The 26863-nt window shown below is 32.1% G+C and overlaps 4 protein-coding genes across 5 annotated transcripts; 3 read left to right on the top strand and 1 right to left on the bottom strand.

The window, feature by feature from the left end:
* The first annotated feature begins 1465 nt into the window (after positions 1 to 1465).
* On the top strand, positions 1466 to 2309 carry LOC114420910 (stigma-specific STIG1-like protein 1). Its single transcript, XM_028386620.1, has one exon. The coding sequence runs from the start codon at positions 1579 to 1581 to the stop codon at positions 2056 to 2058; it is 480 nt and encodes a 159-aa protein (XP_028242421.1). The 5' UTR covers positions 1466 to 1578; the 3' UTR covers positions 2059 to 2309.
* Positions 2310 to 5736: 3427 nt separating this feature from the next.
* Positions 5737 to 9797, top strand: LOC114423440 (pyridoxal phosphate homeostasis protein-like). 2 transcript variants are annotated; one of them, XM_028390202.1, is made up of 7 exons: positions 5737 to 6087; positions 6232 to 6298; positions 7377 to 7423; positions 7562 to 7649; positions 8182 to 8315; positions 8484 to 8582; positions 8683 to 9023. In XM_028390202.1, exons 1-7 carry the CDS (start codon positions 5863 to 5865, stop codon positions 8695 to 8697), a joined length of 675 nt encoding a protein of 224 aa, XP_028246003.1. In that variant the 5' UTR covers positions 5737 to 5862; the 3' UTR covers positions 8698 to 9023. The 2 variants fall into 2 exon arrangements, with proteins under 2 accessions (XP_028246003.1, XP_028246002.1); XM_028390201.1 differs by lacking the exon at positions 8683 to 9023 and adding an exon at positions 9520 to 9797 and having other exon boundaries at positions 5739 to 6087.
* Positions 9798 to 10999: 1202 nt separating this feature from the next.
* Positions 11000 to 19228, top strand: LOC114423439 (CCR4-NOT transcription complex subunit 9-like). Its single transcript, XM_028390200.1, has 9 exons — positions 11000 to 11281; positions 13522 to 13593; positions 14943 to 15032; positions 16086 to 16128; positions 17068 to 17174; positions 17479 to 17574; positions 18170 to 18360; positions 18496 to 18565; positions 18771 to 19228. The coding sequence occupies exons 1-9, from the start codon at positions 11084 to 11086 to the stop codon at positions 18879 to 18881; spliced, it is 978 nt and encodes a 325-aa protein (XP_028246001.1). The 5' UTR covers positions 11000 to 11083; the 3' UTR covers positions 18882 to 19228.
* A 5439-nt stretch (positions 19229 to 24667) lies between these two features.
* LOC114424285 lies at positions 24668 to 25698 on the bottom strand. The gene has a single exon (XM_028391123.1). The coding sequence runs from the start codon at positions 25510 to 25512 to the stop codon at positions 24970 to 24972; it is 543 nt and encodes a 180-aa protein (XP_028246924.1). The 5' UTR covers positions 25513 to 25698; the 3' UTR covers positions 24668 to 24969.
* Positions 25699 to 26863: the final 1165 nt, after the last annotated feature.

Genomic DNA, 26863 nt, shown 5'->3' with positions numbered 1-26863 from the left:
GTGTCAAGCCACATTTACATGTATAACTTGAATTCTTGAAGCTTAGTTACATAACACATGCTTTAATTTTCTGACACAAAAAATTGGTCAGATCAGTCCCAGGGAAACCAGCCTTTGGACCCAAGTTAGTTTGTTTTAATTTGTGTTAGCATGTTAAACACGAAGAAGCGTAGTAGCTGGATTTTGAGTTTCTGAAATGAATTTGTTAAATATAAGCTCTTAATAACGTGTATGGCAAATGCCCTTTGCTTATCCTAGCAGCATGCCTTAATTTCCTCAGGCCGTCCACTGCGGTTTCAACGAATGGTGGCTGATGACGATGAAAAGTCATTATTACCCTTTGAATTTCACAAGAACAAATTAGAACAGGATACATGGACTAACCCCCAGGCCCCCAGCTATCTGCTTAAGTCCACGGTTAAGTCACTGAAGTGCGTGATTGGTTCTCGGTTGTTTTTTCACTAGCTTGATAATACATAATTTATTTTGAGTTATTTTATATACAATAACATGCGGTAAAAAAATTGGAAGTCAGAAGAAACTCACAAATTATCCTAAATAAATCACTTTTCTTTCTCTAGAGATAGTAGGTGTGTCTCTAACCTATTAAATTAGAGACTAATTCACTTAAAAAAATTTATAATAAAAAAGAATCAAATATAAATTATTTCACTAAATTGATTATTCTTTCAAGTATTGTTAATTTATTCACAAACTTGCTACTAAAACTATCTAATTAGTAAATTTTACAAATTAACTCTAAACAATTTAAATTTATGAGATGTACAATTGAGTCGATGGTTAAGAAAGAGATTGTGTGTTTGAATCTCTTCATTAGTATAAACTTATAAACAACTAACATTTACTAATATAAAAAAAAAGTTAAATTTTATGTGATTCGGATCTTCTTGGACACAGTTTACACAAATCACGATCCACAAATGGCAAAGAAAAATGTTTGATAAATACTTATTTTGTATCATGCAACACATGAAGAAAAAGTGAAAAAAAGAAAAAAAATATAAATATTGATAAAGTTTCTAATAAGAAAAGAGATATGAAAATAACCAAAGGTATTGACCTGAGATATTTAATTGAAATAAAAGTTGATACGTGAACCATTACTCATCATGAATAAAGATTGATGACACCCCAATACTATTTTACACCTTTAGAGATCATACAATTCATGAACCGACGAAGGGTATAATAGACCATACAGGAAAAATGAAGTTTAAAAATGATGGATACTGTAGTGCTCAAGTTATACGTGGCTGAAGCAATTTTAAAGGTCAAACCATAAATTAATATGCACTAAAATCCCATCACACTCTTCTAACAGGATGCACCATGCAACAATCTCCCTCACCTTTTACAACTTTTGCGGCGTCAACTTCTCCCTTAGTTCCCTTATTATAAAACCCTAGCCCTCCTTCCCCTTCATTTTCTACCACATCTTCCCAAGAAAAAAACAAATACACAACAAAGAAGAATAACAATAACACACACTCTTCTCTTCAATCATCTCCCCTTTCTCTGAGAGCTAGCACTCCCTCTAACTTTGATCCTGGCAAAGCCATGGGGTTCCTAAAAGCAATATTCGTCATAGCAATAACCATGGCTTTGTCCATCGCACTAACGATGAAAACCATCACTCATCAAGAGGAAGCAAAACCAGCTTTTGTGCACCATGATTTTCCCTCATCATCATCAACCCCTCATGATCAAAAGAATAATAATGTGCATCTTCCTTCCAAGAGGGTGAGTCGCTTCCTCGCTCAAGTGAAAAACCCTAATGCTGCTGATCACTGCCACAAGGACCACGAGGTTTGCACCTTGGTGGGTGCCAAGAACTCAACATGTTGCAACAACAAGTGCATTGATGTAGGGTATGACTACCACAACTGTGGCGCGTGCAAGATGAAGTGCAAGTTAACTGATGCATGTTGTAGAGGGGAATGTGTTAATACCAACTTTGACAAGAGGCATTGCGGGGAGTGTAACCATCGGTGTGAAGTGGGTGCATATTGTGTCTATGGAATGTGCGGTTACGCCTAATTAATTAAGGTTCATGCATGAGTCGTCCCCAATACTATGTTATTATTACTATACGAGGTTTGTGATTTTTATTAAATAATGTTCAATAAAGTATACCACATTTGTGGTGGTTCTCTAACAAAAAATACAATAGCATATACTACCTCTTAAAGTTATATATAGCAATCTTCGTATACGTACGTTCTAAGTGTTTCCTAAAGCATAATGCTATTCTCCGCAAGAAAATATATAAGATATATTATCTCATCAAACATTGTGACATGTTGTGATGTTGTGTTCTTTTTCTCATTTTCTTCTATATATATATATATATATATATATATATATATATATATATATTGGATAGAGCTAGATAATTAATCAACACTAGCTAGAAGAACTTAAAAGAATATAATTGGTTTTGTACTCTCATTGTGTAAGTAACTGAAAATTAATTAGTTTACTCGATCTCACAGAGTTGATTAAAGGTTAGAGTATTCCCTATAGTTTCTTTCACAAATGTTCAATGAAACATAAATTAATTGATAAAAAAACTTCATCTTCTTCTTCTCAAGTCCGATGTTTATTCTTCCTGCTCTCTAAAAAAGAAGTGTCACTGGTTGGGAGCACCATGCATATCTATATATACGCAGCGCAATTATTGGCGATTTCGATCAAGCTTTCGTGAATGCATTAAGGGTGTATTTGAATTAGGAAAATAACATTCAGTACTAAAGATAAATAATCGAATACACAAGAATCTTAAATTGCATAATTTTATTGGACACAGATTTTACTAGATCTCTTTCTTGTCTGAATTATCATGATGGGTTAATTTGAAATTCGTGTGAATTCGTAACGATGGTTTTCGTACTAATTAGCATGTTCAATGACCTCGAGTATATTTATCTTGAGACTTCAGTTAAATTCGGGTATTGAGTGTTGTTGAATTATATATATATATATATATATATATATATATATATATATATATATATATATATATATATATTATTCTAAGATATTATTATTAGAGTAAATTCCTGATTTATTATGAAATTTGTTGAATTGAGGATGCTCCAAGAGTTGTGGATAAATTTGGTAAAAATACGAAGACTACAATTCAGAAAAGAGTCATTTTTCAATGTGGAGTGTAGGATAAATAAAGTGCCATGAATCTGAAAACTTATCATTAAAGATAACATATTGTCCAGCAAAAGCTACCTTTAATTAACTAGTACTTAAACTGTTTCTGAAAAACGAAGATACCCAACTTATAGATCAGAAGCAAATGCATGCCATAGGGTTTCCTCGAAATTCGCTTGTATTCACATGAATGTAGCCAATAGAAGCTCCGTCCAATGGATTTTCGTGCAAATGGGCATGTTCACTTGCATTCCTGTGTCTCCGTGGACAAGAATATGAGAAGGGTATAGTTGATCTTTCACTCTCTTGGAGGACAATTGTTTTATAATAGATCGATATATTGATCTATGATTCTTGTTGGTGGCAAACGTCTTTTATAATTATAAAAAAGATGTTGAAATGTGTGATAACTGATAAATAAATGAGGCTCAAAACGACATTATTTCTGCCAATAGGAGTAAAAAGAATAAGAATTGGGCGCTGATAAATTAATTTTTTTCAATTATACGAGAAATTGTTAAAATATTTTTTTTCCTGACAAACTAATAAATCAAACCGTACGTACTTCATGGGTCTCTCTACAGCATGTTCTAATAGTTTGCTTATTGCAATTTCATTGAATGGTCCTAGGTTTGAGACATTACAGTCCCTTAACTCACAAACCATACTACTGCATGATCAACTTGATTTATATATGATGTGGTCAAAATGGGACCACTAGCACTAACTTTAATTGAGCTTTGGGTTGATAGAAATCTAAAATTTCCTAATAGTGATGTTGCTTTTCGGCAAGGTTGAGAGATCTTAGTAAAGGAATTTGCACATGTAAAAAGACACTCCAACACTTAATACTTATATATCTTATAGTGATATATTGTACGAGAGTAGTGCTAGTTGTATTCGGAGAATGAGTGGATATGAACTACAGTGGGTTACTCATAGGAGCCTTTATTTTCATCACAACGGGTTAAGTCTCTTATATAGTTTCCATCGCACTCAGTCGAAAAAACCGTCGCTAACAACTTTGACACCTAAAAAAAAATAGTTAATATTTCGTAATTGACACAATAATGGTGAAAAAGTCCATTGTAACATTGACGGATAGACCCACTACATTTCACTGTTATTATCCATAAAAAAGTCATATATGTAATTTATGGACGGTTAAACTCATTATATTTTGCCTACATTACAGACAAACACGTAGTCCACTATAATAAAGTCACTGTAATAGCGAAAACTATTATAGTGGATTGATCATTCTCTTACACAAGGCCTAGCTAAGACCTCTCAAAGACAATATTAACCTATTTTGGTGTGTAGCAACAAAGTTGCTTTACTTTGGCTTAATGTACGATTCACTATCCATAGATGTGTTTCAAGTCTTAATTGGGTGTTGACTTCGATTAATACTTACGATTTGGACTAATTCGACGACTTGGATTGACATAACCCAGTATATTGATTGTGCCTTAACTCCAATTTGAAACAAAATGAATCGATAATAGATGGTAATTAATTATAAAGAAAACAGTTGTAGAGAAGCTAACTAATTGGTTGAAATTGGGAGACGTGGTTAACCATTATTTTAAGGTTAACAAAGATTTTGGAAATAATTAACCTAAAAATATCAGTCATTTATACTATGAAGATTGTGAAAAATTGGTTGCATATTAATAGAATACAAGATACGTGAATGAATGATTCTCTAGTGACTTGTCAAAAAATATATTTTTAATAACATTGAAAACAAATCAATCCTTTTTTTTTTCAAAAGAATATTTCCTAGCTTTTTTTTTACGGCAGAATAAGTCCTAGCTTAAACAATTTAAAACATGAAATCACATAAAAGAAATTATAAGATATGTAATTTATTTATTGCTTAATATTGTACTTTTAATCCCATAATTGTGCTATTTTAATAATTCAGATTCTAATTATATTGATTGTATTTCTCAAATATAATAAATGTATAATTTTAGTCCTATGATTTTCACTTGTGCCAACTAAGTATTTAGATATCAAAATTGTATAATGTTAATTTCTCAAATTTCATAATTGTGTAATTATAACTATTTTTGGGGGACAAACATCACATAATTACAATACCTATAAAGGAGTCCAATTGAAATTTGAACAACTAAAATCACATATAAATTGTAAACTTAATAGTCATGCAAGATACATATTGATATTATTACACTTTGTTTTAAAAAGCATTATCAGCCTATTCTCTAACATTTTTTTTACACGTTCTCTCATATCAAGAGAAATTCGTGTAGATTATTATAAAGAAAAAGAAATTTGTGTACATATCACTAAATAATATCTTATTTAAGTTATATTATAAACTAAAATACATAATTTAGATAATGAGATTTAAATATATTCATTTATGATGAATTTTAATTATAATATAATTTATATATTTAATAATATTTATTTATTATGATTTCAATTATATAAAAATAAATATCCATCCTGTACAATGTATTTTTTTTCTAACCATTAATATTCAATATTCAATATTCTTTTTATCTTTTTTTTTTGGCTCCTTTGTTTTGTGTTCAGTGTCCAACCACCTCAACATAGAGACGAGACACCTCACTCGACAACGCGCGCGCCACTTGTTTTTCGCTCCGTCCCATAATCCAAACCACCCTCTGATTCCCGAACCCAATGACTTCTCCGCTGGTGGCGGAGGGCGCCGCCATGACGGCGTTCCGGTCGGTGATGCTCCGGGTGCATCAGGCGGCGGAGAGATCCGGGTCCAAACCCGAGCGGGTCCGGGTCGTGGCGGTTTCCAAGACGAAACCCGTCACTCTGATTCAACAACTCTACGACGCCGGCCACCGATACTTCGGCGAAAACTACGTCCAAGAAATCATCGAAAAAGCTCCTCAGGTGCTGCAAAAATTACCTTTACTCGTATTTTTTATATAAATTTTTTTGAATTGAGATTTTATAATTAAAAATAAAAATGCTTCGTTATTTTCGTCCTTTATTGTTAGAAATTTTTAGTAATTTGGTTTTGGGGCATGCCTGCAGCTTCCTCAAGACGTTGAGTGGCATTTCATTGGGCATTTGCAAAGCAACAAAGTCAAAACACTTTTGGGTATATTTTTTTTTTAAAGAATTTTGTTTCTCAATTATTTTTTTTTTGTTTAATTGATGTGTAATGAATGCCCTTCTATGCTTTCACTAGGATTTGAATTGAAAATGTGGCCTTTGATTGCTTTTTGAATTTGATATTGGCATCATATCAGAGCTTCTTGTTTTGCATATATAATATAGGGGACTACCTTGTTTTTTTAGAAGGACTATGTTAGCAAACTACTTCCTTTGGGAGTATTTTAATAAAGAGTTTAATTTATATGCTCTGTCAGTGTAAAAAATTTACACTATCAATCTCAAGCATAGACTATTACTCTTTAATGAATCTCAGTTGTAACACTGCTAAAATACTTTTAAAAAGAAAATCAAGAGTTTAATAGGAAAACATTGTCAACCGATCAAAAATCATCTTTAATATGAGTTTTAAGGTAGCTGTTATAAAAGTTAACAACTTATTATGCATGCAGTTTGAGATTGGATGACAATGTAACAACTACCTTTACACTATCAGCATATATATTATTTATTCAAAAAATAATTGGGAGTATATTAATACATCTCTCATTTTTTTTAAAGATTATTTATTATGTTTCACCACTGGGATTATTTTCAAAAATCCAAAGTTATAACTTGTTAACATACTTCAAAAATACTTTGGTTCCTTCATGTTACCCTGATTTTCAATTTGGTCCATACAATTGATTTTAATTTGATTCTCATAAATACTAATTTTGGTTTTGAAAATGAGTGAACAAATACTACTTTTGGTCCCATTACGTGAGGATTATTTTTATTTTAATCCTTATAATTCATATAAGCACACCATACCAATCTCATGGTGTTGTAACAGCAACAAATGGTAGAGATGAAATAGGGACTAAATTTCACATATTGAGTGCTGTTACCAGTTCAATTTTGTTATTTGAGCTGGGTGCAAAGTTTTGGACATCATTTCAGTTGGCTCTGTACTTGTTGAAAATATTGCTATACTTGTATTATGTTTGTTTGAGCTTGTTTAGTTGTTCCTTTCTTCAGTAGCCTTGTATTAGGTGAATCTTAACCTTGCATACTTTATGCAGGTGGAGTTCCAAATCTGGCCATGGTCCAGAGTGTGGACAATCAGAAGGTAGACATGTAGAATCAATGTTACTTGTGAATAACTTGTTAAAATTTCAAATTGTAATTTTGTTACAGCTAATTTTCTAACGAATACCATTAGCTATTTGACAAACCTTAAAGTGTTCTTGTACCTCTGGAACTGCAGGTAGCAAATCATCTTGACCGTATGGTATCAACCCTTGGAAGAAATCCTCTGAAGGTTTTGGTGCAAGTAAATACGAGTGGAGAAGAATGTAAGTTAAGCTTAAAATGATAATGAGTTACTCTAACACCTTGTTATACTTTTTGGATCTTATGAGGTTTCCTCACTCCCTTTGGGTGTGAGGCAAATTCTTGCTTGAGGCATTGGAAATCCTTCTTGTGTACATTGTAACTTGTAAATTTGTGTTACTGACTTGTCTTCATGTACTGAGACTTCTTAATTTGACATCAGGGAATTGTTATTCGTATTTAATTCTTTAATGCTTTGCATGAAATTCCATCAATCAGAATATATATTTTCCCCTTATCCCAGGGTTATTGTACTGCATTCAAACTTCTATTTATTCATTTTAGATAATGACACAGTAATGTTACTTAATTAGTCACTGATTGCAGCTATTCCGCTATTGTTTGTTAACATAGTGTATCATATTCTTCTATTATGTCTTGGGATTTCAAGTACTTTGTTGACATGCATTATTTGTCAGAGTATATTATAATGCTCTTATTTCATACATATTTTACATAAATGAACTTTGTTTATGGATTCTTATATTGTTGCAGCCAAATCTGGTATTGATCCTTCCAACTGTGTTGAGCTTGCAAAACATGTGAAATTGAGCTGCCCAAACCTAGTGTACTCTGGCTTAATGACAATAGGAATGCCAGACTATACCTCAACTCCACAGAACTTTCAGGTGATGAATTCTATTGTTATATTTCATTTGTTGCCTTAATATTGTTTTGTTGAAATTTAGTCTGCATTTTATCATCATTTTGTTGGTTTTGTAGTACAGTTTTATGTGCCTTGTATTCAAAATTCTATTTGTCTATTTATTAAGGTTTTCTCCTTTGTGAAAAATCAGACCCTATCAAATTGCAGAACTGAAGTATGCAAGGCACTTGAAATGCCCGAGGAGGAATGTGAACTGTCAATGGGCATGTCTGGCGATTTTGAGTTAGCGGTATGGAATAGTTTACTGAAGTTATTTAGCAGTTCAAATTTTCTTGATAGCATTGCATGATTGCACCTGCAATTATCTCACAGTTTTTTATGCTTTTTAGCTCATCAGGGAATGAATTGACAATTACCATAGGAATGAGGTTCTTTGATACTTGATGTGATGCTGATAGTGTATGGTATGAAGAATGCTAACAAACAACAACACACTTACATATTCTTTATTATTGAATCGAATTCAGCTATGTCTCACTAAGTAATAAATGAAAATCATTAAATTATATAGGGTGTAAGAGTAAGACCCACATCATTTAGTGAACCTCACATGAATGTCACCCAACAATAGAGTACTATTAGATAGCGTGTTGTTAGCATTTTTCATGGTTTGTAGATATTGTTATGATGACACTGGCACATTTCTTTTAATTAGTATTGGTTGTGAAGCATTTTGGAAATTCTTTTTTTTTTATCAGCAAAGGTAAGCTATATATTAATTGGAGTACCAGAGGTACTGAATAGAACATAAAGGACCATACAAATGGTTCCACAATCAGACATTCATATTCTGAAAGGGAACCAGTGTATGGATATAGATTTGCTATGAAATTTACATGAATTAGGTTCGTAACTATGTAGTCTACTACTGATACAAAAAGCTTTGTGTAAAGCTGCTTGCCCATTGATTGAAATGGACTGTGAAACCTTTCTCAAAACACTGTGAAACCTTTCTCAAAACCCCTTAGCCAAGACCACAGTAGGAATGCCGATAGATAAGTTACTACTACATTTTGGAAATTCTTATCGATAGATAAGTTACTACTACTTACTAGAGTCATCCTTTTTTTGAACTACTACTTTAAGATTTCTCAACGAGCTGATGTTCTTTTACTCTTGATCAACTGTATACATGCAACTGTTCAAAAATATTTTTTTGTTTTCAGATTGAGATGGGTAGTACTAATGTAAGAATTGGATCCACAATATTTGGACCGAGGGAGTATGCAAAGAAACAATAATAGCAAGAAGTTGTAATCTCTCCCTTCCTCCCTCCCTCCCTCTCTCTCTCTCTCTCCTCTGTCTATCTATGTATACATACAGACTGTATTCATTAATGCACAGATGTTATGAACTGTATTGTATTCATTTACCTTTGTAATTGACGCGATGGAATTGGTAATAATAAAGTTCATATCTCTACAAAAAAACAAATAATAATCGATATGCAAAATCTCCCTATTTTTTCTTTGTTTTTTCAGAGTGCTTGTTCATGCTAAATAGAGAATGTGTGTATGTAGTGAGAGGGAGAGTAAATCTTTGTCTTTTTTTTTTATTTTTTATCTGTGAACATATATAATGTTGACAAATTTATTTTAAAAATATGAAAATTTAAATTTTAGTATCTGAAAATAAAAAAGTGTGACAAATTCATTCATCTCTTAACCTTACTAAAAGAGCTTATGACCTAGAGAAATGAAGATGTTATCAAAATATTATCAATATAGCTGTTGAATAAATTAGATCAAAATGTTGATAAATTTTCATTTGAGCAAAATGTTAATAACTTCCCATTTGACTATTCCAATTTTTGTTTCATTTAAGAATAAACTATAATTTAATATACATCTCCTTTATTTTTTATCATTACAAACATAATTTTACAATAAATACTTAAAAATAAGAAAATAAACATAAGAGTCACAGCAAGCATAATATTGATTAGGATAAATAGTCATTTTCATTCCTGTGTAAAGCGCGGACTAGTTTGTCATTGAAAAATAAAAATGAAAATTCAAATCTTAGTCCCTAGAAATGAAAAAAGCACGACAAATACATTCATATGTTAACTTTCGTTCATTGTCATTCATGAAAAGGCCTACATGACATAAAGAGATAAAAATATTACAAAAATTATTGTCAATCTGACTTCTGGATAAATTGGTAAGTTTTCATTGAATTATTTGTCAAACTTCAACTTTGGTTTTATTTAAGGGTAAAATATAATTTAATTTTTATTTCTCAATTTTTATTGTTACAAACATAATATTACAATAAACACTTAAAAAAATAAAAAATCAAATATAAATTAGAACAAACATTATAATAAGCATAATATTAATTAATAGATATAATCTATTAATAACGTACAATCATTTGAAAGAGAATAAATAAATATTAAATTATATTTTATCTTAAATGAAATAAAATAGGGGGTATGACAAATTTTAGTTCCAATGTGACACATACACTCTTTTCTTAACATTAGGATGAATGAATTTGTAGCTTTTTTTGTTTTTTAAGAGAACTAAAATTTGAATTTTTATTTTTAACACTTTACCCAAAGACAAAATTTATTATTTATCTTTCTATTTTTTATTTTGTTTATTGTATCTTTAAAACAATGAGAAGAAGAAGAAAAAGAAAAAAGAAAAAGAAAGAGACCAAACCCAAAAAGAACAGAGTGGGTAGAGTGACGGAAGCAGAAACCAAACACAACTCAATCGCGAAATGTCGAATTTGCCCCAATCGCTGTCGATGGGCGCGGCCTTCGGCGGAGGCGGCGCTCCGCCTCAGCCATCGAGTGTCGGCGGCGGAGCACAGGGTTCCGGCGCTGGCAAGGATCGGAAGATGGCGTCGGCGGAGCAGCTCGTGCTGGAACTCAGCAACCCTGAGCTCCGTGAAAACGCGCTTCTCGAACTCTCCAAGGTAAACCCTAATAAATAACCGTTTTTATTTGCCCTTTCGAGTTTCTGCTTCAATTTTTCCTCGTTTGAATTGTTGTGACTGTGAATTGAAGATTGAAGCCTCTGCTTTTGATTTTCTGAGGGTGTAATTACGGTTTATTTTGTTTATTTAATTACTTGTTTTTGTATGTGTGTATCCGTCAATATGAATTGAAACCTTTTTTTTTCTTCTGATTTTCGCGTGTTAGTTAGCCGTTGAGATATCATGCTGATGCCGTTTTTACTGTTATGAGGTTTGATGTGGTGTGTGGAGAGTTAGATGGCTGTCTTGAAGCTGTTTCCCCTGTTCGTTGTTTGTTTCTCTCTTTTTTGGAGTCACTTTGTGTTTTTGTTTGAGGAAAGAGGTGAGATTGGTTTTTATGTGTGTAACTGTAACTAGTGGAGGTGAGAATTAGTTTCATGCCTTTGTCGTGTGTGTTATTAATCCCCTTTTGTTAAATTCCAGCAACATGAATGAGATGGAGTAGTTCAATGTTGGTAGGGATGCACTTGTTTAACTTTGAATTTGTTTTCTAAAAGTAAGCGGAATTCAGACACAAAAATTTGGTACCGTGTTACACATTGTTGGGGTGTTAGATTGCTTGTGTTTTTCCTAATCTGGAATTGGATTGCTGAAGTTGGAAAATTGACTTCTCAACAAAATTGAATGAAAGACAATGGTAAAAAATGATTAGTGTTGAAAGGAACAAATTGAGGAAATGGTCCTTGTGCCAGACTGATCACACGTCCTAAACCAAAAGTGAAAGAAATGGACAACCCAGTTGAACAGGATTCGGCTGTTACCAGCCTCTTCACACAAGGTGCCTCCATCTTGGTTCTCAGCTTTTTATTTAATGTGAGCTTTGGGGGGGGTGGGGGGGGGGGGGGGAGTGGTATCCTGGATAATGTAGGTTCTTCTTTTCACTGTTTTGGTGTTACAGTGGGGGTGCAAGCGTCATGGGCTCCAAAAACTTAAACTTATTCTTAGAATGTGGATTTGGGCCTAACTCAACTCCAAAAATTACCTCTTAGGGTGAGGGTTGCCCCTTATTTATATACTCTATCTTGACCTCTAGTCGATGTGGGGCTTAGGTTTTTTCCAACACACCTTCTCACACCCAACACTTTTGGGCTTAGTGTGGTCTACATTGACCCACAACATTACACATTAAAACACTGTATTATGATATCAGAGCTTAGGTTATTCTTGACAGAGGAATAACAAAAGTCATTCTCCACCGGGGACCTACTGTCCCTGGTGGAACTTCCTCTGCCCTTCTAAGGTTATGTTCCCTCTCTTCACAAACGTGCGTGCGGTACCACACACCTTTGCTTCTGTTTGGCAGCTGTCTTGGCATCCTTTTGCCAATGACCACTACCGTCGCCTCTCCCTTCATGGCTATCGAGATTCCTTCGGACTCTGCTTCCTCAACGACATTCACCAACGTCCCTTGCACAAATACATTTTGTGCACAACTTTCTTTGTGGGTGAACAGTACCCACGCCCACTGTTGGTCCTGTTCGACCACCAGTGCACTGCCCTCTTGAACGCCATACCATCCACATGTGCAGCCAACTAGCCAACTCAACACACTGTCGTAGCGACCCCACAAAGGGCCCTTTTCTGGCGAGAGAAGTGCACGCACACAACGTGTGACACATCTCAGGCGAGCATCACACTGGAATTGCCTCCTTCTTCCTAAGGGCGTGCTTTGCTTTATTCACAGGTGAGCACCTGTCGCAACTACGGGCCTTCATTGATTGCCTCCAAAGTTTTTCGGCACAACCACACGACATGAACCGTCTTTATTTTTTGTTTTTGTTGGATTTACCACATTTGTAACAAGCTTGGTTCATATAACATATATGCTCCAGCTTGAGGAAGAGTGTGAAATATATGATTTGATATGTTTTAATTACAACATTACACAGTAAAACACTGTTATACTTATGAATAGTCAATGAATGATGATTACAACTTAGCAACTTAATTCTCATTAGAGACTCAAATCCTATGACCAACACAATTTATAACACAGACCCACCATGCAACAACACCATTCTCCATGATCTAGAACGACTTAGAACAAATACATTGGCAATATTAGTTATTGTAATTATATCACGATTTGGCTTGTTTTTTCTTGTAAATGTTTGGTAGTGCTGATGTGCTTATAGAGGTATCTCATCAATGTCTTTCTTCCATGTTTTTTTGCATTTTAGAAGAGGGAGCTATTTCAAGATCTTGCTCCATTGCTATGGAATTCTTTTGGTACAATTGCTGCACTTTTGCAGGTATGTTATCTGGCTTGAGTTACATATTCCTTGCCTGTATTGTTTACCATACTTTGCTTTAATCTTTCTTGTTAATTTTTACTTGGTTTGTAAAATTTTGAGCTTATACATTTTCCTTTTCTCCGTATGCTTTTATTACCTATCATTCCATTATGATCAGTTATATCTTTTGATAAGTTGATGTCTTTACTTGCTTCCAACTTTTTTCCTTTGCAAAACCAACTTTTTATAGTCATAAAAAACTGATGGGATGGTGATTGGGTGATAGGAGTACATGGTGATGGTGTGATATAACTCAACTTGTTTAAAACTGATAGCTCTTAATTGGTCATAATAGCTAAGCCAATCATGCTTTTGGTAATTAGAGAGCTTTTATACTCTCAGCTACTCTGCAAACTGCATTTTTTCAGTGCATTTGGTTGAGAGGATGGAAGTGAAGTTAAGGAAGGAGAAGTTTCCTTGTTTGATTTGGTTCAAGAGAAGGGGTGGGGAGGAAAAATATGGAGTTTTCCGTTATACTCTTCACTCTTCTAAATAGTAATACAAGAGATGACAGGTAAGTAAAATAAAATCTCGCGGCAATTTAGTTTGCATAGTCCAAAAATTATAATCTGCTTTCCTTATGCTCCAAACCCAATATTGAAGGGGAGACAAGTGTAGGAAGGAAGGGATTTTAGCCCCTTCATTTCTGCCCCCCTCCAAATTTATGAACCCCAAAAGGAGGTAAAATCTAAAAAGTTTCTCCCCTTTTTTTTTTTGTTTCCCTGTAACCAAACCAAACACATTACTCCCACCAGTCTTTTACATAAGAAACAAATAACTAATTCATGAAGACCAATAAAAGCAGGTAAGTTAGTTAAATTAAATTAGTAGTATAAAAAATTTAAATTTATTCCAAAAATACCCATGGAAAGTAGTGGTAATATTTAATGACACCACATTATTCAAGGAATAATTTTTTCCACCAATGAATGTAACATATATTGTTAGTAAGCCAATAAATGCATCTCATTAATAGACTTATAATAAATTAAGGGTATTAAAGGAAATTAGCAATTAATACATCTTAAAGTGGATCCATGTTTCTTATAATTAACACCAAAAAAATGAAAGGAGTGTTGCTAGTTGTTCCTCATTTAATTTGTATTTTATATTTTATAGTCTCTGCATGCTATGTGCATATATCTGTCATTTTCTCCGTATTTAATTTGTATTATATTTTATATTCATGCCCTTGAACAAACTTGTCTCCTTTCATTCCTTAAGCATTAAATTTTTGTTTGTTGTTTTCCAATGGCAAGTTTCCTCACAATTGTTTTCCACTTACTAGGATTTTATTTTTGTTTCAGGAAATAGTTTCAATATACCCTGTTCTTTCACCACCAAATCTTACTCCTGCACAATCAAATCGAGTGTGCAATGCTCTTGCTCTTCTTCAGGTCAGATGACTGTCCTATAAAGTTGTGTTCAGCATTTTACTGAGGCATTCGTTTTATTTGTTAGTGAATAACTTCATTATGTGACTTTCATATTCTAGATCACGAAACTATGGAATTTGGACTTTTAAATTGTTTTTTGATAAATTATTTATAAAAATGTTTAGGAGGTACGATTGTTGGGCCGTACTAGAGTAGATAGGATTAGGAATGAATGCATTAGAGTGAAATTTGGGATAGTAGAAAAAATGGTAGAATCTTGCCTTAGGTAGTTTGTGCATGTGTGGAGAAGACTTGTAAAAGCCTTATTAAGAAGAGTAGATCAGATGGAGGGTAAGTGGGTAACCCTATAACTAGAGGTAGAGGGAAAATTATAAGCGAAACCATTAAAAATGGTTTATAAGTAAATGGTTTGTCTAAAGATTCACAATAGAACATTATGGCATCCTTCGATCCATATAGCTGATCCCCACATAGTTGGCAAAAACTTGGTTGTTGTTGGAAAAATGGCAAGGAGGCATAACCCATGTAAAAAACATAGATACCAAACTTGTTAGAATACCCTTTTAACCACATTCTGGTTCTAACATGCTAAATTCTGTTCAATGATGTGCACTGTGGTGGCCATAAAAAAGCTTTGAAGTGTGACTAACAGAGAAGAATTGTATCTGCATCTTACATGATTCTGACTAGTTAATCAGCCTTGGTCAATGTAAACATGCAATTATATAAACACAAACACCCTCCAAAATACTCCAAAACTCTCTCAAGTAAATATCAAATTTAAAGCATGCATTTGTCTATTACATTTATATCAACTAATATCAAAAGGACTGGAACAGAATACATTTTGCAAATCTTGGTATTTTGTTTTTGATAGGACAAAACAAAAAAAGATACTAATGTTTCTTTAAGTTTGCTAGTTCTGAGAATCTGTTGCTTAGAGTACTTCCTGTGTGATGTTTTGTTCTCTATCTTCATTCAAAATATGTTATGAAGAAAATAAACAAAACACTCATGCTGCCAAGTTTTTTTCCTTGTAACTTCTTTTTTCAGTGTGTAGCATCTCACCCTGATACAAGGATGCTATTCCTCAATGGTATTGTCACTTTCCTCATTCATCTGAAGGACTTTGAACTTCTGTCTGGTTCTGTATTGATCACCTTTGTGTTACGCGTCTGATAGAATTAGCATGTTCGTAAAATAAGCATTTTCCATTTGCTCAAGTGCTTTAGACGGTGGTGTCAGCTTTTTTTGATTTGGTTAATGCCATCTGGGTAATATGATGAATTGGAAGCTCTGGAAACTATAAGATCAAGATGAGCATTGTGGGGTATAATACAAGTCAAGTTGATGAGCTAAATAATAGACTGCATATGGACTCGTGATTTAAGGGGGGTTGATTGAATTGTAAATATTTGCCTTTTAATTTGATTGATTTCTCTTTATGATAAATTTAGTGCATAAACAGATGGGCAAATTCTCTCCTTTTTGCAAATTTAATTCCTTCTGCTTGAAAATTTTCACTGCAATATAATGCATATGCTGAGATTCCTGTTTTCTGATTGCTTTGGCTTAGTCTATGTTTTATTTTTAATTTATGCATAAGATGGTTTTGGAGGATATCTTATCACGAATGATATATAAGATGGTCTGCTGAAAATCTTCCAACCAACAAATAGCTTTTCTATGAATAGAAGTGAATCTTGTCATTGTCTTTCTCATCGTAGGACTTCCTGTGTTGCTTGAGAATGAAGTTCCTTTCTCCTATAGGTCATCGCACATGACTTCCCATTTTAGCTGTCATAACATTTTCCTTGTTGCTGTTGTTGGATTTTTTACTTCCAATATCTATACACTTTTAAGCCTTTTAGGCTAGAAGCATTTAGTTTGCATGTACCTTTTTTATATTGAATAATAATAAGATTTCTGTGATGTCACAATATCCGTTATGGTTTTTGCTCGTTAAAAGGACCTTACACGAAGTGTTTGATATTTCATACAATGAATTGTTGCACATGCTTTTTCTCCTCTGCAGCTCATATACCTTTATATCTGTATCCCTTCCTTAATACAACAAGCAAGTCAAGACCATTTGAGTACTTGAGGCTTACCAGTCTTGGTGTAATTGGTGCATTGGTGAAGGTATTTCTTCCTTGCTCATTCTATTGTTGGATGCAAACATCTACATTAAAAAAAATTATATGACAATATACATGATTGATGATTATATGGCAAGCAATATTGAAAAAAATTATCACCAAAATCCTTGACACAAAAATCACTAAATACAATTTTTTAGGATGAGTTCATCTCTATATCAAGGAACACTATTTATGTTACATTATCATTGTTTCTTGAATTTTTTTTTTTTGTAATTCATATTTCATCTATTCTTGTTTTTTTATCAATTGTGACATTTTTTTTCTGTCTGATTTTTATTCACTAGGTTGATGATACAGAAGTTATAAGTTTCCTTCTTTCAACAGAGATAATTCCCCTGTGCCTGCGCACCATGGAAATGGGCAGTGAACTATCCAAAACAGTTGAGTTTTCTGATTCTTTATTCTTAGTCTTTGGTGAACTTATGCCATCACATTGTCTGGTAAATTGAATTTAGTTTCCATTTCCTCCTCCATATTTAATATTTCATCAACATATATATATGCACTTTTTTTTATAAGCACATACGTGAAGCTATCTTGCTAGTTCCAATACAGTGCTAAACATACTTATGGTTTATCTTTAATGCATTCATATGTTGATTAAAGAGATAGCATTAGATAAATTGACACAGGAAACTTTACTTGAGGAAAGTGCCTGTGAGATTATTGTAAAGCCTTCTGAATAGTTAATCTCAATTTTTTTGCTTGTTATGGGACAGTTTGAACTTCATCAAGATCTAATTTGAGCACTGGCATCTGTACTGTATGAGTTCAAATGAAGTTCTTGATCTTTAATAAGCCAAAATGTTTGACATAGATTCACGGTTTTGTATTATAATAAACTTTTGATCTCCTGTGTTCTGCAGACGTAAAGCTGCTTGATCTTTTTAAATTGTCACTGTCTTTTATATATGTACATAAATAAATAATAGTATATTGGAGCATGGTTGTCTAATGAAAGCTCTATCACCCCAGGTTGCAACATTTATTGTTCAAAAAATTCTGTTGGACGATGTGGGCTTGGACTATATTTGTACTACAGCGGAGCGCTTTTTCGCAGTAGGTCGAGTTCTGGGGAACATGGTGGCAGCTCTCGCTGAGCAACCCTCATCTCGTCTATTGAAGCATATCATTCGATGCTATCTTCGCCTATCAGATAATCCAAGGTTGGTTACTAATTTACAACTCCATGCATGTGTATTCCTTCTTCTTCCCTTCCACCTAAACTGCCTCTTGTCATACATACCCTTTTTGTTATCAATTTTCAAAACTCTAATTGAACTTCAATCTGGTTAAAACAGGGCTTGTGATGCATTAAGAAGCTGTCTACCAGACATGTTAAGAGATGCTACTTTCAGCACTTGCCTTCGTGTAAGTACCTCTAGTTCCCGTGATATAAAAATTTTATTTAATGAAATAGAGTGAATTGCTAGATTAAAGAAATCATAGGTTGTCGAATAGTCACTCTGTACACCAAAATCTTTAATTTCAGAGCTAGAAATTTTCCATTCGCCCTCATAAGAATATACATGCTTTGTTTGCTTACATTTATCTGGTCTTGATTTGATTTATTCAGGAAGACCCCACAACTAGGAGGTGGCTACAACAATTGCTTCACAATGTTGGAGGGAATCGGGTTCCTGCACTACAAGCTGGAGGAGGTTTCGATCATATGATTGTGACCTGAGTATAAACTATGCTTCATTGGTTTTTATCACCCTTTTGGAGTCTGGTTATATCTATGTTTCATGGAGTTTGATTGTTCAGAGGAAAAGGTTGTAAATTAATGGAGCATGGAATCCAAGTTAGAAGACATTTTTTTTTAATATATTTTAATAATTTATATGTATCCCAGTAGGTGGTTCTTTATACCCCTTCCCCCTTGTGCGGTTAAGCTTATATCTAGACATTGAGGTGGGGGTTTTTACTCCTTAGTGAACTTTGAGTAGGTACATTAAGATGTCAAATTTTCAATCAAGTTAAAGGCATTCTAGAAAGGTGGCATTTTATAAACGCAATCCTTGTTCAAGGTTATGAGTAAGATTGGGGGTCTGCAGTTTTATTTTTTAAAAGAAATAAATATATAATCTAAGAAGCGATTTAATATGCTTTTTATAGACTTCTATAGTTAATTGCTGCCGTAATACCAGAAGCTGTTTGTCAATTGTCTATTATGGTTATGGCTGCAGTGAAACCTAAAATAACACACCCAGGAAAGGACGTTAGATATATTCTCAAGCAGATGTGGAGGAATTTTTTAATGTACATTTTTATGGGAATATTTGTGTTTGTTGATAGTATTATTCTTCGGTGATGTTTAAGGCCCTTTTAACCAACTTATAGCAATATCCCTTTCTTTTTTTTAGAAGCTCACGTTTCCACTATTCAATGGAGGAACTAAATCTTAAAAGTAGAATGGGATTTTCATGTGCAAACGGAAGTTATATAAACTGAGATTAAAATTTGTTATTGGTACATAAATTAAGGTTTGAAATTGATAAGGTTTTGTATTTGAATATTATTCAGTTTTTCAGTAAGAAATGATAGAATGGGAAGGCATTTAATCTTATTGGTTTTTAATGCCTTGCAGAAGTTTATATAGAGGATTATTGAACAGAATTAAATCATGACAAAGGTTACAGTAATAGGTAGTTTTCAATGGATCATGAGGATGAGATAAATGTAATGGCTAAAAGTTATGGTCTTATGTTGAACATTTATTAAGGTGATTCACGCTAACCTTCGTTTTAAATCATAAGTAATATTATTGGATATAACTACTTAATTAGTTCCTCAATGTTAATTAGTTTTTGTGTGTGTGTGTGTGTGTGTTCGACAGTTATTTTTAGAAGGGTTGTTTATAAGAGTATTGAAAAGATGAGAGCTAATTTTGAATCTTTGACTATAAGTCTTAAAAATACATGAGAGACATTATGACCAAGACTAAATATAATAAACATCCATAAAGTAGTCACGACCACCACCGCCTAAGAATATTTCTTGAAGCATAAATTTAAAGCTCTTTCTCCTTTTAAGGATGAGAATAAAAAAAATGGCCATGATGTAGATTGTGGAGCAAATGCATATATGACTCGGGTAGAGAGGCAATTGGTCAATTATACTCAAATATTAATCTTAAATTTGTCAACAACTCAAGCTGCAAAATTTAATTTTATTCACTTAAATAAGTACTTATGAATATGTAATAATATATTACCAATAAATACAAAACATCTTATATATTTTTTATCACTAAAAATGGCAGTTTTATAAAAAAAATATTCATTTTCAATTTTATATTTAATAAAAATGATATTTTAAGGAATTGAATATATTTAACCCTACAAAAATTTGGGTAATCTAATATTTTTAAACTTGAGATAAGACTTTATGTAAACTAGTAAAACTTTCATACGATTTGTAGACTAGACTAGTAAGAGTTTACATAAAAGAAACATATATACTTTAATGGCATATGCATTTAACAAAATATTATTCTCCTAAAAATATATACTTTAAAAAATAATTTAACATTTCAATTTCATAATAAAGCAAAATAACAAATTACAAGTGTAATAGTATATATATATATATATATATATATATATATATATATATATATATATATGATTTTGTAAAAACATTAGTTATTAAAAAGTGAAAACATTTAAAAAAAGTTAATTTCTTTAAATCATTTGAGTCTTGACAAAATACTGTCATTGTGGAGCAGTGGGAGCAAAAATAAACAACTACATTATTAGTGATATCTTGTATTTATCATTCGTGAGTAACAGTATTCAAAAAGGACAAATCATCATATGTAAAAGAACTGCTGCTACAAGGAAACCTCGATGTAGATTGTATAAGACATGTTAGCCAAACCACGAAACATCGTGGATTTTTGTTCCCTTTCATTCAAACTGAGCTTATTTTAAATTATTTCTAATAACTACAACAAAGATGCATTACATAGTCACTTCTATAAATCTACTTGTTTTAGAAGTTGGAGTATTTCTGAACGTCATTCATGTAATTTTTACACATTAGGTAGCTGCATGATGTGTCACATTAGGTAGTTATATATGAATTTGTTGACAAGAACAATGGTTTGACATAACTGACACTCATTTGTGTTCTTTAATTAAGTAATTCAGAATTTAAATCTTAATTAATAATTATGTAATAAATCATATTAAAAGGAAACACTCACCTTATACCTTATTGATTCCAAAACATTTGTATGAGTTGCTTAATTGAGTTGAGTGTACACTTAAAATGTCCATTTCTTATGCCTTAAAAGATTGACAGATTGCTATGAACCTTCTTAGTAGAAGGGTAAAAATCAAAATCACAATATTGACCAGAGATATTTGCAGAGCTGAGCTCAACTCTTTAATTATATTGGATTAATTAAATAAATTGAGTCTAAATTTTATAAGCTTAACATTAACAGAATTTTAAATACTGCATGTGAAACACATACTTCTATGTACTTGATTATCATCTATCATTAAAAAATTTATTAGATACTAAATTGATAAACTTAAAAAATATTTTAGGGAATTTTTTAACAAAATAAAAATAATTTAGTTATAAATGAGCCCAACAAACTAAATTCAAGTTTTATTTTTTAAAAATAAATTAAGCTTAAGTTTTCAATTAGCTCTTAATTTTAAATAAATGAATTAAATTTAAACAGATCATGTTTTCAGCTTGTTTAGATTCTTGCAAACAAACAAAGGTTAATATTTTATCAACATGGACATCAGGTTTATCATAAAATAATATAGTGGGTCATATTTGTCGAAGTTGAGGTAGGACCATAATCGGAATTTTTGGGTCTCTTTGCATATACAGGAAGATCAAGATCAAGAATAGTGGGAATAAAATTCCATGAAAAATTCAGATAAGGATCTTCACTGCCAATCTCTCTATAGGCCACGTATCAAAGAAGGAGTGGAATTAATAGTGTGAAAGCAAATAAAGAATATCTTACATTTTGTCTCAAGACTACATCATATCACTAATGCACACAAATGAAAGGCAAAAGGGAATTCAACCTTATAAGAAACATATAGCATATGGAATCCAAAAAAATATAGCACAATTGAAAACGAAAATCTGAATGAACATTCCAGGCATCTGACCCCACAAAAACACCAAATTAAATACAAAAGTTTTTAATACCTTTCCTATTTGGAGGAGAGATAAAGATAAAACTGTCCATTCTTATGATTCGTCAAATTATGTTTACAACTTATAAATATGTTTGAAAAAAAATGCTTTATTATCTTCAAAAAGAAAAAAAATAATGCCGTATTTTTAAGTTAACCATAATTTAAAAAAAAAAGTTAGAAAGGCTTTTATTTAAATGATTTGATTTAATCTAAATGATAATTTTGAATTGATTTTGTACTAAATCATGTGATCCATAAATTTGGCAAGAAGTCCCTACTTTAAGTGTCTAGAGCTACTCAAGACTAATCTGGGTATTTTTCTTTATACTTAGAGTCTTAGAGTACATTGATTATCTGATTAATCCATATGTTTAATAAGAACGCTAACTTATGAGCGATTTCCACAAAGACAATTATAGTAGAAACCACAGCAGAGGCCAGAGATGTTTGATTTTAAATTGGTTTAAAGAAATAATAATTAAAATTAAAAATAAAACGATAAGGATTATTTTTCAAAACTTTTTTAAAATAAAGATAAAATATCTATGTTTTCCAAACCTAAAATATGGCCTTTTTGATACATAACTTAGGGACAAGCCTGTGTGGCATGATGGTAAAAAACTTAGTAACGTACTAGTACATCACTTCCATATAGGTCGCTGCAACACGCATGTACCTGACTTGCACTATAGGTAAAACTTTAAAGGAGTAAATTTGGTCATAGATTTTAGTATACATATAATAAATGACTTGCCAGGCTATGCTTGTCATTCGACATATGTCACTGTCCTTTTTTCTTTTCTTTTCTTTTTTTCTCTCATGCCAGAAAAAGAGGCCACAATTTTAATATGACGGCAACAAGCACATTAAGATTTTTTTTTCTTTGTGAAAAATAAAAATTATAAATCTATTTAATTCCTATAAGAATTTATATACATAAATAAGGGCACCCATACAAGGATTCATTGTTTAATTGATACATATGAGTTTTGTTCTAGCACCACTTAGGTATTCAATGATTTTCACAGTTTTATTTTTGTAAAAAATATTTAATTAAGAAGAAAAAAATGTGTTTATATTAGTAATCTCGACTCTTAAACAATAGAAATCTGTGTGGCTATCGAACAGAAAGTATCTATGCAATAATTTAATTTAGTGATAAAAATATAAGGTGTGCTTTACAAAAAAAAATCTATTTTCCGAACTTTTTTTCCCTAAGTACATTTAAAAGTATTTGTTCTCTGATCATATTTTTGTTTCCTAACAATTTATTTTCTAAATATTTAAATTTTTAAACAAGGCACTTTAAAAAGAATAGAAAAGGAATATCATGAGAAACCATCTCTAAGCTATTTCTATTTTTGTTTTTAAGGTTTAGATTTTGGATTAAGTACCAACCGGTTTGAAATTGTTTAAGAAAACAGTTTATAAAAGAAAACGTGAGAAAAGAATCAAACAAGCCACAATTTTCAGCTTAGAAAAATAATTTATTTGGACAAGATGAACAAAAGGATACTTCAATATTTATTTTTTCAAAGAAGATTAAGTCATGGTTTGGAAAATTTAAAGCTCAGACCCACATGTGTTCCAACAAGCATGCATGCTGTGTACATAATTGACCTTGGAAGCAAAAATAAGCAAATGAGAGTCGTTCTTTATTTGTGCCAATGTTTCTTAGTAAAATTCACTTGGGCACCAGAATACATGGTCCCCCTTCACATTAAGACATTGTCCCCTGCTTAACATGAGAGGCCATATATTTAAATCATCAACTAATTTTACTGTGCAGTTAATAATAAAATGGATGTGACATATTCTTGAAAATTGTATAACCAAAATAAGGTGTGATCTATATGGAGATATAATATTGGCTGTAGTTAAAAAATAATAAAAGAAGAAGAAACGGAAAAAAGATTGTACGTTCAAATCATCTTCATTATCATTTCTAATAAAACTAATAAATTAATATTTGTCAATAAAAAATATGTCATCTCTATCAAGGTAAATACAAGTCCTCTTTTCTTCCCATGAAGCCTGCACCATTCATAATTTACCTGCCCCTTATTTTGGGTATGAAATGCCACTTTTAAGAGTTCTTCAGCATATTTTTAAAATTATTCCAATAGCATCATACCCTTTTTGAAATATGATATTCCTCAAGTTGGCCATTTCATCAGTCATCACATGACTTCAGACAAATAGCAAAGCAACTTAATTGGTCTTTAAAAAAAATGCTACTCTTGCATATTTTCAATAATGAAACAACCTAAGAGGCTCAAATATAGATGATGAGACAGACACAAACATATGTATGATTTTGTATATCATCATTCAGAACATCCTCCTTTTTTCTTATTTGTATGAAGAAATCTAACATCACCACACTAAAACCCTCTTAACTGTAACTTTATCTGATGATGATACTAATCAGGAAACATACTTGACCTCAGAATTCAGAAGTTAAAATATGTACAAACCCAATGGAAGGGGAAAAAACCATCAGAGAATAATATTATGGTTTCTCATAAGAACCATAGTTTCTAATCTAGAACACTAGAGAAATCACATTATTCTATTGTAAAAGCTAATGCACCCTTCCTAAAGGGCTTTTTGATAAATCCAAGATTCCTCACTTTGCATCTTCAGTTGCTTGTAGAAGTTCCCAATGAAGGCCTCAGCTTTTGTAAAGAGCTCTTGCCCATTTACTCCTCCAAGCTCCTCTTCTGCTTCAAGCTCTTCATCCATGACCTGTTCATCAGCTTCTCCACCCCCTATGAATAAAAGGGTAGGCATTGAAGGAGAATTTTGCACCTTGTCCACTTTGGTGACACAAACAACCCTCTCAGATGCAGACTTTTCAACATGTTCTGAGACATCATCTCCAACAACTGTAGGGGTGGAATTGGAAACTTCTCTTTTCTCAGAAGTGGAATTGGTAACAGAAGTAGATTGCTTTTTATCTTCTAAAGGCCTAGAAAAATCTGAAATGAGGCCAGCTTCAGCAAAAAGTGCCATGATGAGGAAGTTTATAATGAAATACAAGTAGGTTGGTCTCAAAGAGGAAGGTAAAAAGGGTGTGATGAGAAGAAGAAGAACTAGAACTAAGAGAACTAGAACTTGAGATTTCTTAAACTTGTTCATGGCTTTGGCAAATGAGAAAGAAAAAAATAGCAACAATCAAGGAACAAAGAAGAGTGATGAGAAAGAACAAGATGAAGTAGAGGTAATTTGGAATTGGAAGTAGTAGGAATAAGTGTGGGGTTCCGAATGTGCATATATAGAGAGGACATGAAAGTGGGATGAGTGAAATAAATGAGGGAAAGAGAGAGAAGGAAAAACCCATGGAAATTGTGTATTAGATTATACTATAAAGTCAAAAAAAAGTACTAATAAAATCGTGGATGCTGAAAATTCTAAGAAAATTCTCACATAGTGGAAATATCACTTTACTAAAAAAGTTAACAGCAATGTAAAGAAGGTGAATTACAAAATGATCTTAACATTTTCTGAGAGTGCAGTGTTTGTTCATGAGGTGTGCTATGTGGATAACACAGTTACAAATTAGCAGCACTTCGTCAGTCATATTCATGAATGAAGTCAATTTTTTATTTCAAGTTCCAACTTGATTAACGTGTAGTGAGACAACTGCTACTATCTAGATAGAAGTGGCTCTACGTTGTTAACCAAATTAATCTTACAGTGTGTTTGTTTTAACGTTTACCCACTTTTCAATACAGTTCAATGCGACTAATTGGGAAAAAGGTTGGATTGGCATTGAACCGAGTTTTAAATGGAAAAATCAAACATAGCTATAGTTATATTGTTCAACCAGAAAGAAAAAAAAAAGGTTGAAAAATCTTGTTATTTAGTGACTGGTAATTCTAGGCTGCATGGATTTTGTTCTCTTCAAATGAGAGAAATTATCATGTGGTCCTAGATCATATAATCTAGATTAATTTATACGTGATATATGTAATGGAGTATTATTACTTTCTCTTTTAAATTGAAAATTTTGAATACATGTGATATAGAAATTAGTTTAAATCATAGATAGGTGATGGTATTGGATGTGACTTACTATAATGGTGTAATTTTTTTTAATTACCATAATGGATACATGTGATATATTTCAAAAAAGTACGAAAATAGATAAATCATATTTTGGAGTACGATTTCAGTATGAAAAAATCGTGTTTTAAAATACGATTTTATTTTAGAGGATATTGTAATACTGAAATTGTACATGTACATATGATTTCAGTTTTTTAATTTTTTTATAATTAAAGGGTGAAATTGTATGTTAAAATATGATCTCAACATGTTTTTTTAAAAATATTTTAGAAATCATATTTTAACATACAATTTCATTAGGAAAAAAAATAAAATCATATTTCAACAATATATATATATATATATATATATATATATATATATATATATATATATATATTAAACAAATGAAAAGTAAAATCGTGATTTGATATATATTTTC

This window comes from Glycine soja, chromosome 8 (assembly GCF_004193775.1).
Source record: "Glycine soja cultivar W05 chromosome 8, ASM419377v2, whole genome shotgun sequence".
NCBI lineage: Eukaryota > Viridiplantae > Streptophyta > Magnoliopsida > Fabales > Fabaceae > Glycine > Glycine soja.
This window is presented reverse-complemented; position numbering and strand designations above follow the sequence as displayed.